This window comes from Megalobrama amblycephala, linkage group LG16 (genome assembly GCF_018812025.1).
Source record: "Megalobrama amblycephala isolate DHTTF-2021 linkage group LG16, ASM1881202v1, whole genome shotgun sequence".
Taxonomy (NCBI): Eukaryota; Metazoa; Chordata; class Actinopteri; order Cypriniformes; family Xenocyprididae; genus Megalobrama; species Megalobrama amblycephala.
In genome coordinates, this window is record NC_063059.1 from 13,206,825 (window position 1) to 13,221,855 (window position 15,031).

A 15,031-nucleotide genomic window follows, 5' to 3' on the forward strand; every position below is an offset into this window, starting at 1 on the left:
TCCAATGCCATTTGCGCAGATGTGTCTCCTTTTATTTCATGTACAATCACACAATCCATATACACAAAGCACATCTCATAGACATCTCTGGAAGATCAATGCCATCAAATATGACATTACAGCTAAAATAAATCAAAGTGTAACATTGCAAGCATTAACATTTCAAAGGATCACAAGTCAGTTTATCTTCTCAGTCTTGTTGTGTCTAACATTGCAACTGTACTGCCACTATATTTACAGTCATGTTTGTTCTGGTATGAAAAATACCTGCAGCCACATGCGAGACAGAAATGCAAGATAAAGTCTTTCTGTTCAGGAGAAATGCACAGAGGAGTAAACAGTTGGCTCAGGCACTTGTTTTGGACAATCATTCTGCCGCCTCGAACTGTTCAAATGCAACTTCTGTATACACCAACTGCATAAATAATGACAAGTAAAGAAATCAATCATATTGTCATTAATTAAGAAATAAACTTTTTCTTGATCTTTTGACATATAAGAGGTCATTGTACTATAACAATATCTTGTAAGTTTTAGAACTCAAATCTGCCTCATTAGTCCAAAAACAGCTTTTATTGAAGTCAAGTTTAGCAAACAACTTGTTTCAGATTTTGTCACATTACATCATAGTGCGACGAAAGACCGCCTCTGCAGAAGATGATCAACGCCTACTTCTACATCATTGCCTCTTTAGCCCCACCCACTGATTCGAGCATGTCATGAAGCAGTAAATTGACAGACACAAACACAGGAATACTTGACCATAGAGACACATCTGAGGGTTACAGGTTGTTTTGCAGTGTCAAGTAGTAGAAAAACATTCTTTGCATTGCCATCCTTGTGATCCTAACATTAAAGGGATAGTTCACCCAAAAATGAAAATTTGATGTTTATCTGCTTACCCCCAGGGCATCCAAGATGTAGGTGACTTTGTTTCTTCACTAGAACACAAATGATGATTTTTAACTCCAACGTTGCCGTCTGTCAGTCAAATAATAAATGTCAATGGGAACTCCATCTATAAGAGTAAACAAAAACATGCATAGACAAATCCAAATTAAACGCTGCGGCTCGTGAAGACACATTGATGTCCTAAGACACAAAACGATGGGTTTGTCATATACGTGCGAGAGATCACTTCTGGCATCAGAGCACGTTTTCAGACCTCACCAACCGGATTCTCAAGGCAGTTGGACATAGTGGTGTTTCGTGTCTTCGGACATCAAGCCGCAGGGTTTAATTTGGATTTGTCTGTGCATGTTTTTTTTGTTTTTTTTACTCTTATAGATGGAGTTCCCATTGCCATGCATTATACGACTGACAGACGGCAACAGTTGGAGTTAAAAATCATTATTTGTGTTCTACTGAAGAAACAAAGTCACCTACATGGATGCCCTGGGGGTAAGCAGATAAACATAAAATTTTCATTTTTGGGTGAACTATCCCTTTAAGAAAGTGTGGAAGAACTTTTTTTAATGAAGTTCCAGTCAGATCACGTCAGTAAGAACTGTTCATTTGTTCGCTTACAGGTTTAGTTCACCCAAATATGAACATTCTGTCTACATTTACTCAAACCTGTAAGACTTTCATTCATTTTTGAAACACAAATGTTTTAATGAAATCTGAGAGTTTTATGTCCCTCATTTGACCTTTTATTTGTGAATAAAAGCCTAAATTAAATCAGTTGATGATCTAATCTCATCAACTATCAAGTCTCTTCAGAAAATTTGGACTAAACCACTCAATTCACATGGATTAGTTTTACCATTTCTTTATGAACTTTTTATGAAGCATCAAAGTGGTAGTCGCATATAGGCTGTCAATGGAGGGACAGAAATCTCAGATTTCATCAAAAATATCTTCATTTGTGTTCCAAAGATGAACGAAAGTCTTACGGGTTTGGAATGACATGAGGGTGAGTAAATAATGACTTAATTTAAATTTTTCGGTGAACTAACCTTTTAAATTTACTGTGGATTCATTTTTAAACCACACACAGTTCAACGCAGGCTTTTCAGAGAGACTGAAAATAAAAGTGATGCAGTGCCAACTACATTGGAACCAAAAGTAATGTCACACAACACACAAGTGTGAGTAACTGTGTTTTTAACTATGTGTCAAAATTGCTCTAAAAAGTGAAAGTGATGGTAAGGTAACCCAAACCCGGAATTTGCCCTCTGCATTTAACCCATCCAGCCTTACTCAGGGGTACTTCAGTCATTTCCTGCCAGTATTGAGACTAATCCGTAACCTTCGAGTTACCAGTCTGACTCTCTAACCGTTAGGCCACAACTGCCCCTGTATGTCTGATACAGATCGTTTGATATGTACTAAGTATTTATACTGTAGCGCCGCAGTCGAACTGAATAGTTGTGTTATGCTGTTCTTTGCTTTTTATTTTAATTAAAACATGACACTGCACTTTATTTGCCACAACCAAGACTTATACGACTCAAAACATATAAGCATAAATGTTTCACACTGTTGGCAAATGTTTCAACTATATAACAAGATACACTATATTGCCAAAAGTATTGGGACACCCCTCCAAATCATTGAATTCAGGTGTTCCAATCACTTCCATGGCCACAGGTGTATAAAATCAAGCACCTATGCACGCAGACTGCTACTAAAAACATTAGAGCTCAGTGAATTCAAGTGTGGTACCGTGATAGGTTGCCACCTGTGCAATAAGTCCATTCGTGAAATTTCCTCACTACTAAATATTCTACAGTCAACTGTTAGTGGCATCATAACAAAGTGGAAGCAATTGGGAACAACAGCAACTCAGTCACAAAGTGGTAGGCTACATAAAATCACAGAGCGGGGTCAGATCATGCTAAGGCACACAGTGCACAGAAGTCGCCAACTTTCTGCAGAGTCAATAGCTACAGACTTCCAAACTTTGTGCGGTGTCAGATGAGCTCAAGAACAGTGTGTAGAGAGCTTCATGGAATGGGTTTCCATGGCCGAGCAGCTGCATCCAAGCCTTACATCACCAAGTGCAATGCAAAGTGTCGGATGCAGTGGTGTAAAGCACGCCGGCACTGGGCTCTAGAGCAGTGGAGATGTGTTCTCTGGAGTGACGAATCACGCTTCTCTGTCTGGCAATCCGACAGACGAGTCTGGGTTTGGCAGTTGCCAGGAGAACGGTATTTGCCTGATGTCCTTGGCCATTGTGCCAAGTGTAAAGTTTGGTGGAGGGGGTATTATGATGTGGGGTTGTTTTTCAGGGGTTGGGCTTGGCCCCTTAGTTCCAGTGAAAGGAACTCTTAATGCTTCAGCATACCAAGACATTTTGGACAAATTCATGCTCCCAACTTTGTGGGAACAGTTTGGGGATGGCCCCTTCCAACATGACTGCGCACCAGTGCACAAAGCAAGATCCATAAAGACATGGATGAGTGAGTTTGGTGTGGAGGAAATTGACTGGCCTGCACAGAGTCCTGACCTCAACCCAATAGAACACCTTTGGGATGAATTAGAGCGGAGACTGCGAGCCAGGCCTTCTCGTCCAACATCAGTGCTTGACTGACCTCACAAATGCGCTTCTAGAAGTATGGTCAAAAATTCATGTGCACGTAAAGGCACCTTTTGCAATAACCTTTGAAAATTTGAACCTTTGAACCTTTGGCAATATAGTGTATTTTTCAACATCGGAAGTTTTCAAAACAATTCCACACGTGTAATGGCAGAGACGTTGAAAATTATTTTAATATGCAAAACTGTTACCCAATCATAGCAGTGGGCGTTTACTTCCAAGTCTTGAATGCAGCACACCTATCAAAACAGAGTGTTTGAAAAAGAGGGTCAAAAACAGGATAGAAAATAGCCTATTACTTTTAAATTAGGATGTTTTTTTAATGTAAAAATCTTGATAGCATTATAAGTGGACCTCTGAGAACATATAGTCTGCAGTTCATGGCCTCTTTAAACAAACCAGGTAGTGGTTAGATAGTGAGGTACTTACTACCTTTTTTGGTTTCACACTAGCTGGAACTAGAACAAGAAAACAAGTCATTTAAACACTAAACAGATAAACAACAGTAGGTACTAATATATGTATATATATATATGTGTGTGTGTGTGTGTGTGTGTGTGTGACATAGATAGACAGATTTGCAGAATAGAGAGTTGGCTCTTACAGGAAGTGTAGGAGCGAGGTGGGACAGGGGGTGGTGATGGATGATCTCGGGTCAGACACCAAACTAATCCCAGAACAAGAGGAAAGCACATTGAGACACAGACACAGTATAACTCTATGATAGAGGCGTCTGCCTGGTGAGTGTACTGCTGCTGTCCAGGAATAAACACATTAAATAGATTTGATTCAACCATGGGTTGATGAACCTATTCATACTTTCTCATTTTATACACATATATTTATCACGTTCCCACGGCTTGTGAATTGTGCCGGCCAGGTTATTTTGCACTGGTATGCTCCAGCATCTGACTGGTTGATGTTGTGAATGTCGACTAACAGATGTGTGCTATTGGCTGTTGAGCTGTAATTGGACAGCTCGATTCGTTCAGAGGGAGTGAGGCGAGTAAATCCTGTGGTCCCCATTTCCTGGAATTCCCATCCTCCAGTCCAGCCAGTGACCCCACAGTGTTGCACTTCACAGCTCAACTGGAGACTGCTCCCCCCTGCAACAAGCTTGGAAGCACGACTTCCTCGAATAGACTGGCACAGTTCACATACTGAAATCAGAGTAAAACCAGCGAGTTGAGTTTTTAGCTACACTAAATAACTTTTTGTACTGTGTTCAGATTGTATTAGCCTATTAAAGAGCCCTTAAAATAACAATTGCGCAAGATAAAGATTTCTGCGAATTTTTGAACTCTTATCAAAATAACATAAACATAAAACAATAACCTATTAGCATACAAACTTTTTTTAGGTGCACAAAGATGTTTTTAAGATGTAAACATTAAAATTTACGACTTAAGTAAAGTTGGCCTCAAATGTCACTTTCGGGGCTCCGTGCAAATGTTCAATTGCAAAAACATTAGAAAAGAAATATTTGCAAATTTTAAATGTTTACACTACTCAAACTTTATTTTTATTAGGAAAAAAATAAATAATTAAATAGGCTACTTTTGAAAGTATAACAACAAACTATGAATTTGAGAAGTGACTTACCTTTCAAGATACACAAAAATGCCAGAAAGGTCAAGGAACACCTGTAAGCACTTTTCATCGTTTATAATTTTCCGGACGAGCTTTCACAGTTAATAGCCGATTCTTCTGTCACGTACTCCAGAGTAGGCCTACAACAGCAAAAGGTACTTTTAGTTCTTCTAAACTCTTTCTAGCTCTGTAAACACCCACTCTCTTCATTCACTGCAGGGAAATGGACTCTTTTAGTTTTAATTACGTCTGGCAGACTCAGTCGTATTGTTAAAAGTGCACACTAGGAAGGATACGAGTTCACAGCTTCACGCTAGTCTATATCCTGCTGTTTCTGCAGTCAAGCCAGCCGCCACTGTTGTGGAAAAAAGTCTTCTCTTTATTGCAAATGAAGCTCAACAGGCAGAGTTCCAGAGAATCCAGAAGTCAAAATTAGACTTTATTAAGCAAATCAACTAAGTCAAGACGGACATCTGAGTTTGTCTCTGGCCAGGGTGTGGTTATTATAGGCTGCATCTCCTTATTTGTTATTTCTCAATAACCACATGACTTACCACTCTGCTAAGATTCACCCTTCCTGTTTCACACAGTTAAACCTTTCTCCTCTTGCCTTTCTCTCTAATTGAAACCTTCCAATTGATGGTCATCCCTACATCAAAGGCAAGATACAACATTTTCCAAGGACACTCAGCTCTTTCCCAGAGGCAAGAAGCCTTCATGTGACACCTTTTAATAATTGTCTTATTCTTTCCACAGCCACCTGCTGTTTAATAGAAAAATAAATGTATAATAAAATAATAAAAGATAATGAATTTCAAACCTGAACCAAACATATTTTTATAAAAAGATCAACAGTCTGTCATTAGTCTTTAGTCTGCCACAAAAAAACAACATTAAAATCATGAACTCAAATGTCATTGTGAAAAGAAAAAAAAACAATGACTGTTGTAACAGTGCTTAAATCAGACCTTTCTGTATAGCCTAACGCTAATAAGCTTAAACGAAAATAACGAAATAATTGTGGAGTGAAGTATTTTTTTTGTACACAGTGCTGCAAACAATCAATCACTCCGTGTACGCGTACTGTCCTCCTCGCGGCTGCCGCAGCTTGCGCTCTCTTCATAAAGGCTTAAACAAAAAGGACATGCATATCTAAATCTAGCCACCTACGGTATTTTTTTAGAACTTAGAAAAAACATGCTGCAGCCAATGAGCAGCCGGCGGGGGCTGGTTGCAGGACGACTCAACCTCCCCAGACAGTTTTTAATGTTTATCAGACAATAACTTCTCAAGATTTTGCTTTAGCTAGTATAATTTTCGGGACAATTAGGGACAGATTCGGGATTCAGGACAACAGTTTAGATTTCGGGACTGTCCCGAATTTTTCGGGACGTCTGGTCACTTTAAGAGCACATGCATTCCCTGGGATCGAACCCACGATCGTATGATCACATGATTAGGCCTACATATTGTTATAGATTGCAATGGTCTGCCAATTGAGCTACGCGAAACCCGAGATATGATGCAGATAAAAGGGAACAATGCATTAAAATGAAATTGTCCTTTAGTAAATGCTCCTATTGGTCGTATTTCAGGGAAGTGAAACTTCCTGCCTACGCTACCCCAATTCTATAACTAATTTTAGAACAAAAGAAAATAAACCATAGATATGCTGACTTCCTTACTATCAAAAGTACAATACAAGACTGAAAATAAAAAATACAAATAAAAGGTACCCCTTCTATACCACTTTTTTGTTTAAGGGGTCATCTCATCCAGTTCCAGGACCCATTGGATGCATTAACACTAGATCTCCTCACAGATACATTGATCATCTGATTAGCAGCTGCATTGGCCATCATCGATGAGGAAAGGTAGGGTAGACCAGGTACAGTTAGTACACTTTTTGCTTTCACCGTTACCACACCAAAATTATGGGACTGAAAAGAAGTGAAACGAAGTGATTTTTCATATGACATTTCTTTTACTTGTCTACTAAAATATTATTAATAATTAACATCCATAAGTAGGTCATATTTTTCACAATTAGCTCATAAACACAAGAAGCTTTTTTGTTCCAACTGTACCCATGTCGAAAACAGTCAGGTACAGTTGAAACAGTACCCTAGTACAGTTGAGACACCCATCCGGAATGCTGTAAAGCTGCCTAACCAATTCACTGCAAATGTAAAATACCTTTAAAAATGAGAATTTAACAGTTTTTATTTCCATTTAGTATTTTATTTTATTATTTTGTTTAGTTAAAAGTAGTCCATTTGTAAAACATTGTGCAGTAATGGCAAACAGTGATACAATATTTAATTTTAGGCCATAAATTTAATATTAACAGTTGAAAAGTTGAGTAACAGTAAAAAACATTGAACAATTGCAAACAGCAATAATAAAACAGATGAAATCTATTAATTTTAATAGATGCATGGGCCGCAATAGGATTCTATGGTGTGGGCATGTGTCTCAACTGTACCCCGCTGACCACCTCGAACATTTCTCTAGATTTTACGATGACCTTGTATGACACAAAGTCATGCAATATGTCAGTGTTTAGAGCACAAAATAAGGTTTACGAAAATGTAAGTTAACTTTAACAGTCACGTAAGGATGAGAAGCTATTCAATGTGGAAGCGACGTGGTGAAGTGAAAAAATTACCTTAGAAAAAAACTTTCGCCGATATCTTCGGACTGGAGAAGCGCATGTACTTCAAATTTCACACGATTGAAGAGGGCGCTAATATGCATGTGCTACGAAAATTTCACAGATCAGACTTGTTGCGAACGCAAGTTATTTAAGGTGTTTCAACTGTACCCTATAACCAACTGTACCTGGTCTACCCCAACACAACAGAACAACACAAAAAACACAACAACTACGGCTATTATTATTCCTACTTTAGTTAGCCATTTACCCAATGATTCAAATATTTTGTCAAACAAGTTCCCAATATGTTCCCTTTATTATTCAATTTCTTCATTGCATCTGGGAATGATCTATCAGGAACTGTATTATTTGGAAAATAAGTAGGCTACAGAAGGGTGACCGTATGTGCCATCTTCCCAGGACGCGTCCTGTTCAGGATTTGTAAATTGCCTAAAATGGCTTGAGCCCTTGCCTCTTTAATCGTGAAAGTGGTCATATCAATGTGCCCCCTGAACGCGATTTCTAAACGGAGGTCTGTGCAAGTCTTCATGCAATGCATTAAAATGTTGTCGTATTTGCAATGCTTTGACCGTTCTCTGTAGATCCAGCCTTCTCGCAAGCCACGATTGGTCGATTATGTATAATGCACGCTATTGGTAAAATAATTTTTTAATCATTACCTTCCGCAAATATGAAAACAAAACCAAAACTACATTTTATGCAACTTAGAAATCCTGGACAGGACGTGTCCTGGGAAAATGGCACATATGGTCACCCTACCCTACAGTTAGTTTCAGATATTACACAACACATTCTTTCTCCACAAACACAAATTAAGACATTTTTAATGAAATCCGAGAGTTTTTTTTTTTTTATCTCCCATAGAAAGCAATGAATTTACCACATTCAAGGTACAGAAAAGTAGACATTGTTAAAATAGTCAACGTGACTACAGTGGTTCAACCTTAATGTTATGAAGCGACGAGAATACTTTTGTGCACAAAAACAAAACAAAAATAACGACTTTATTCAACAATTTCCTTTCTACCTTGTCATTCTTCTACGCAGTTTATGTTGAAGATACAATGCAGAGCTTTCATGTTTACGTCCGAATGCCAGCTCATTATAGACAAATCCGGCGAAACACGGAAGTAAAGCAGCGCCGCCATTACTGCGTGCCTTGCTGCCAAGGAAGTAGCAGAAGTAGCGTGTTGGTCCCGTAGGCTGTAGCAGATGTTAGCTATATAGTTTTTTAGTACATATGCTGTCCAGTGATGCCGGGAAGAGCGTGTTGTGTGGTTGGTTGTTTTAACAACAGCACAAAACTACAGGCCTGGAATAAAACTGTTTGTGTAATTCACGAACCTTTGTTGTACATTGACTGCCCATGTTTACGGCCATACGGATTGCACAGAGTTCCTGGTCGAGCGGTCGACCAAGATGTGCGTCAAAAGTGGATGAAACACATAAACCGAGATGGCTCATCGCATGCCAGATGATTAATAAAATAATCTTGAATACCTGTAAGAACATGTATTTTATTGCTACAACTGGTCCTGGCTAAGGCCATCCTTAAAAATATTTTGGTTTGCCGTAATAGCCAAAAAAATTAAAAATGGTCGGTAGGTCGTAAAAAAAGTTTTTTTTTTTATTGCATCACAATAAGTGTATTGTGATTGTCAAAACATTTTAGTAACTAAGCTGAATTTTATTAGGTTTAGTGACATGTTACAATGCATGGTAGGCTACAATTTCTGGTAAGCTACACTTTTTTATTATTTTAATTCAATTATTCAATTATTATTATTTAATTATTATTGTGATTTGATTTAATATTGACTCATTTGGATAAATATTAGGTAGGCATTACTTTTTCTCAAGAAAAAAACAACTCTCCTAACTTAATGCTGTAAACATACAGAGAGTCCTAACAGCTGGCAGTATTATTTAAAAATAACAATTTAAATATAATGCATTTTTTATTATAATAACAACTTTATTTAATGAAATAAGTAAAAATATAATAAAGATGTAATACAGTACACATAACAGCCAAAACAGGTTCTGTGTGAGGGGCTGCTAGCTGACAGCGTTCGGTCATTTCTGAGAGATTTACCTCAGACGAAGGTAAGTGTGAATACATAAATCCATTTTGAAAAACATGTTTACAAGAACATAACATTATACGTTGTTTGATGTTGTAATATTTTTTAATCTGTATTTCTAGCATGTCACATTTACAAGCACCAAAACGGTATTTATTGTTTGAATTTCGTAATAAAATTGACAGAATCTGAGAGCTGAGATTTTTTTTTCTAAGTAACCTGCTCTGTCTAGTCTGTCGGTCTCTGTGTCCTCTTTACTTCGCGATTTCTCTGTGCGTGAGAAAATGGATGTGTGGCGTGAGAGCGTGTGAAAAGCGTCAATTGCGTGTGTCTCACATTTTATTGCATTTGTATTAGCTGTTTGAAGAGTAAAAAAAATATCCGTGGGTCTTAACACAATTACAATCGGCAAGTCGGTCGGACTAAAAGGGGAAAAAATAATTAATTGGGTCGGTCGGGTTATGGCAAACAAGAATATTTTTAAGGATGGCCTAATAATTATTTGAAACTTGTGAAGCTTGTGAACATATTAGCAACACAGCTAGTAATGACAGCGTTCGGTTTTATTGTTGTCATCAATTAATACACTTCTTACATTACATTACATTTTTACATTATTACATTATGTTGTCAATAAATTACCTTTATCGGTAAGCTTTGGCCACTGCCTGACATCATCTACACAATGTTCCCTTTCACCAGACATTTTCTTTAATGAGCAGGATGCGCATTAATTGAAATGTTATTAGAGAGCACCATGGAGAGCACCGGCCACCGGCAAGTGTCACACCGTCACACTTCGCAGGCACGCAGTAATGGCGGCAGGCAAGATGGCGGCGCCCATAGAGTTCGCGGCGGATTTGTGTATAGAGATCGCTAAGACATGTGACCAAATGGGTGGCAACGTCATCAGAACGCAAAGAATTATGGGTATGTTTGGCCAGTTTACATGGGCTGGCATTGCAGGCTAGTGTTCTGGCATGAAAATAATTAAAAATTAGCGTGATAAACAGAATATAATCCTACAAAATGCAGCGGGCTAAAGAAAACATTGTCAGACCATACCGCCTAAAACTAAATCCTAATGCAAAGACGAGATATGACGAGAAAATAAAGGGACTCAAAGGACTGGATCCTTAAAGTCCCTGTAAAGTCAATTCTGAGAATTCTTTCTAAACACTTTATAAATGTTACAAATGTATTGCTGAAACACATTACAAAGACTGTGAATTGTGTAATGCTTAATTGTGAAGTTAGAGCGTTAAACAGTTTTTCACCAAGTCTCTGCTCAGGATTTTTTGGGCGGAGCTAAAACGGGGGTCTGATGACGCACATAGTCCCCCGAGCATAGCCCCTCCCCTAACACTATATAACTGTTGATGACGCACCGAGCGTGGCGCCGCCTCTAATCGCTCAATCTCGAGTGTCATTACAGTTATACAGCCCTTTGCACATTTAGCTAGTAATGCCTTCGTCACGCAAATGCATATTACATGGTTGTTATAATATACAACATGCTCGGTCTCCTTATTTAAATTTCCTAAAATGATGATATGAAGGATTCTAAAGTGATAGTTCTACACCGGATATTTTTACAAACTTTCATCAGACAGCTGGGATTCACAGATAATCCACTGTTTTTGGTGAATGTGTCTGAACAGACCTCGGCTTTCCTACCGTCCCACCGATAACCGATGATATATGGGGCCGGACAGAGTCTCTCCCGTCCCGGCCTTCATCCTCCCGTCTCGCGGCGCCGTCATTTGTCGACTCGACAACAGTCGGCAGTTCGTGCCCACCAGTGAGTGCAAGTTGATTAGTAGGTAGTCCACAGTAACTACTAAAATTTGTAACCCTCTAACGTGATTCTTTTGTTTATATGCATCAGTATGTTTTACTCATTAGACAAGTCAGTTGATGAGATGGCAGCTCTCGCGAGTGGGTGTGGTTTCAGCGCCGACAGCGGACACGCCCCCAGCGTTTGAGAGCAGAGAGCGTTGCCTATTTTTTCGAGATTTTGATGACTTATTTCATTTGCTTGCAGATTTTTTTAATCATTCAAATTTGGCTGGGTGGTTAATAACACATTTTTCTGCGGTGTGACAAACTCAGAACACATATTTTAAAATGACTTTACAGGGACTTTAAGAGCAGCGCGACTGGTCAAGGGACGTCAAACTGTTGCCCAACTTCCAGCACCCATATATATATATATATATATATATATATATATATTAGAGAGAGAGAGAGATTTTAAGCCCCCTCATAAACACTCATTTGTCCTCCTTTTGGAGTTGCGCTGAATTAGCCTAAAAAACCCGCTCTAGAATCTTTATTAGGACGCTGCAGCATAGCGTTTAATGCCGTAAGATCTGGTCAAACAAACAATTGTCTGAACGCGGTGTCAAATAAATATCTGATATATCATTGGTTAAAAACGTAAACAAGCCGGCTGGCTACGTCATATCATCACGTTTTGTATATGTATTTCTGTTATTTCCAGAAGTCCAGAAATTGTATGATTTCAGGCACTGTGCACTTTGCAAGACTTTTTTGAAACAGACATCACAATGTCTTGAATAAATACAAATACTGTGAACAAACACTTTTTGCCTCTTCTGTTACACATAGGTCTACATCAAATTGTCCGGCAATGAATTCTTTTTCAGAATCACTGTATCATGATACCATCGATATAATGGACAAAAAAGTATTACGAGTACATTGTAGTCGCGAGTACATCAGAGTCCTATGCAATTATTCTTGCCTCACTAAATGCCGCAAAGTGTCCTCCTTTTTGGTGTTATGGAAATGGCCACCATATATATATATATATATATATATATATATATATATATATATATATATATATATATATATATATATATATATATATATATATATATATATATATATAATTTTACACACAAATATATATTTACACACAACTACATGATATTAAGTGTTAGTGCATACACACACGAAGTTTTCAGTAACTTAAAGTCGCTGCAACAGGCCCAGGTTTACAGATAGATGGGTCCAGAACCTGGAGATTGTAAAAGTGGGGCAGAAAACTGTCGTCCGTTCAAAGGTATACTAATGTTTTTAGCACACACTCCTCGCTCTCTCTCATCTATCTGCGTGCAGTCAGAATTCAACAAACCAGCGTGTGTGTGTGTGTGAGAGAGAGAGAGGCGCGGGCGCGATCGAACAGTGGAAACATAAAAACATACTCCGTCATTTTGTTCATACAGGACATCTTTCAAACTGCAAAGTGTTTACTTATATTTGTGTACACACAATAAAACACAACATTGTGCTTTTGTCAAAATGTAAACTTGTCAAACTGTAACCTACAACTGTCACCCAACCAAAATCTCTCACACACACGCTGGTTTGTTGAATTCTGACTGCACGCAGATAGATGAGAGAGAGCGAGGAGTGTGGTGCTTAAAACATTAGCATACATTTTGAACGGACGACAGTTTTCTGCCCCACTTTTACAATCTCCAGGTCCTGCATCCATCTGTAAAAAAGACCTGGGCCTGCTGCAGCGACTTGAAGTTACTGTATAACACAGCAGGTAGACGGCATCTTGAACACTGCGTTCTTCCCTCCATGCAAAGAAGTCTGGCGCCTTGTGTATTGTGCCGCGGATTCCCAAAATGCTTTGCGTTCACCACCGGGAATACGTCATGATGACGACACATTAGCAATCCCTATTGGCCGGCTCCTGCATCAGCACACGCATGTCATGCTGCTCACGTGAACAGCGGCCAATACTGAGCCAGTGTTCGTACGTAAACACGGAAGCGCTGCACTGCGTCAACTGCGTAGGAGTCTAAATAAACTATAGACTATAAACTGAGAAAAGTCCTGAGCATGTACAGACTCAGTGAACACAATCTCACCATAGAGACAGGCAGACACAGACAGACCTGGCTACCAATGGAAGACCGGCTGTGTCTCCACTGCACAGAGAATGAAGTGAAAACAGAACTGCTTTTTCTGACATCCTGCCCTAAATATGCACAAATTAGGGACACTTTCTATCCCCATTTCACAACTCACCACAAAGACTTCCATCAGAAACCAAATATGGACAAACTCCCATACCTGCTAGGAGAAAGCCCAACAAGCTCAAACCTGGCCGCCAGGTAGGCTATGTGAGGTCCTGTCACGATGAAAGAGCCTCAGCGGGACAGAACTAACACACTAAATACCTAGAGACACTTCTATAAATATTATAAGATTCAACATTTTTATTGCATTTTTTTAATTGCTATTTTATTGCTAGATTTTGTTTTCTTCATTATTATTATTTTATTTATTTATTTTTGTGTTATTAATGCTTTGGCAATGTAAAGATTTCTATGGAAAATTCGCTTATATTAAACATCAAATTTTTATTAACAAAATGAGTAAGATGGATGAAAGGTTTTAAGTGTAACACAAATAAATAAAAGATATTTGGATTTTCCTCTTACTTTAAAATGAATGCTTAGTTATAACTATAAAACAAATACAAATCCACTTCATTATAACTAAGAAATGCAGCTTTCATTAACAAATGTCCTCTTCCGCTTTTGCCTCTATCATCTTTCTGTCAGTCATTGCGCATCACTCTCGTCATGTGACTCCTGCGGGTCTGCACTGCTTCTCTTGCTTGTTGTGCCTATTTTGTACATGAAACTTGGAATGTAAACACACAAACACACACAAAAATAAAAAATTTAAAAAATGAGTGCATGATTCAAAAAGCCTAAATGGTTGTAAAAAATAGTCACACTTGTTTTCACAGAAATGAATGGGAAATAGGCAAAAATATGAAAATAGAGAACTTTTTGTGTACATGCTACAAATCTGCCACGATGCGAAAAAATTGCATCGAAATGAAGAGAGGTGACATTCTAAAATATCAAAATCGACATTTAATTGAAAGATTTTTTGTTTTATTTTCAATGGGAAAAAATATTTAATTACTTAAATATTAATTAGTAGGCCTACCATAAAATTCTCATAAAATGCAAAAGAAAAAAGAGAAAATATTGAATATAAGTGTATTAGATTGATTTTACAGAAAAAAAGTTAAATTTCAGGTGTTCAAGCACTTTTTCAAGCACATTAAATGTTCCAAGA

At 38.2% G+C, this 15,031-nt stretch overlaps 1 protein-coding gene across 5 annotated transcripts; it reads right to left on the bottom strand.

Annotated features, from left to right (window-relative positions):
• Positions 1-7: 7 nt before the first annotated feature.
• On the bottom strand, positions 8-11,934 carry si:dkey-52l18.4 (uncharacterized protein LOC560708 homolog). Of its 5 annotated transcripts, none has more exons than XM_048159743.1 (5): positions 5,144-5,985; positions 4,146-4,701; positions 3,974-3,999; positions 3,733-3,780; positions 8-415 (listed from the first exon to the last, which is right to left on the bottom strand). In XM_048159743.1, exons 2-5 carry the CDS (start codon positions 4,336-4,338, stop codon positions 368-370), a joined length of 315 nt encoding a protein of 104 aa, XP_048015700.1. In that variant the 5' UTR covers positions 4,339-4,701; positions 5,144-5,985; the 3' UTR covers positions 8-367. The 5 variants fall into 5 exon arrangements, 2 of the variants coding, with proteins under 2 accessions (XP_048015700.1, XP_048015699.1); XM_048159742.1 differs by having other exon boundaries at positions 3,971-3,999; positions 5,144-5,984; XR_007180243.1 differs by adding an exon at positions 11,556-11,934 and having other exon boundaries at positions 3,733-4,701; positions 5,144-5,271.
• Positions 11,935-15,031: the final 3,097 nt, after the last annotated feature.

What these genes read in the sequence shown, in the direction of transcription:
- si:dkey-52l18.4 (XM_048159742.1), bottom strand. Translation starts at nt 4,338, where the DNA reads ATGGTTGAATCAAATCTATTTAATGTGTTTATTCCTGGACAGCAGCAG. An exon ending in GTGTGAAACCAAAAAAGGTA is followed by an intron (nt 3,781 to 3,970) that starts GTAAGTACCTCA and finishes CTGTTTTGATAG; the next exon opens with GTGTGCTGCATTCAAGACTT. An exon ending in ACGCCCACTGCTATGATTGG is followed by an intron (nt 416 to 3,732) that starts GTAACAGTTTTG and finishes TTATTTATGCAG; the next exon opens with TTGGTGTATACAGAAGTTGC.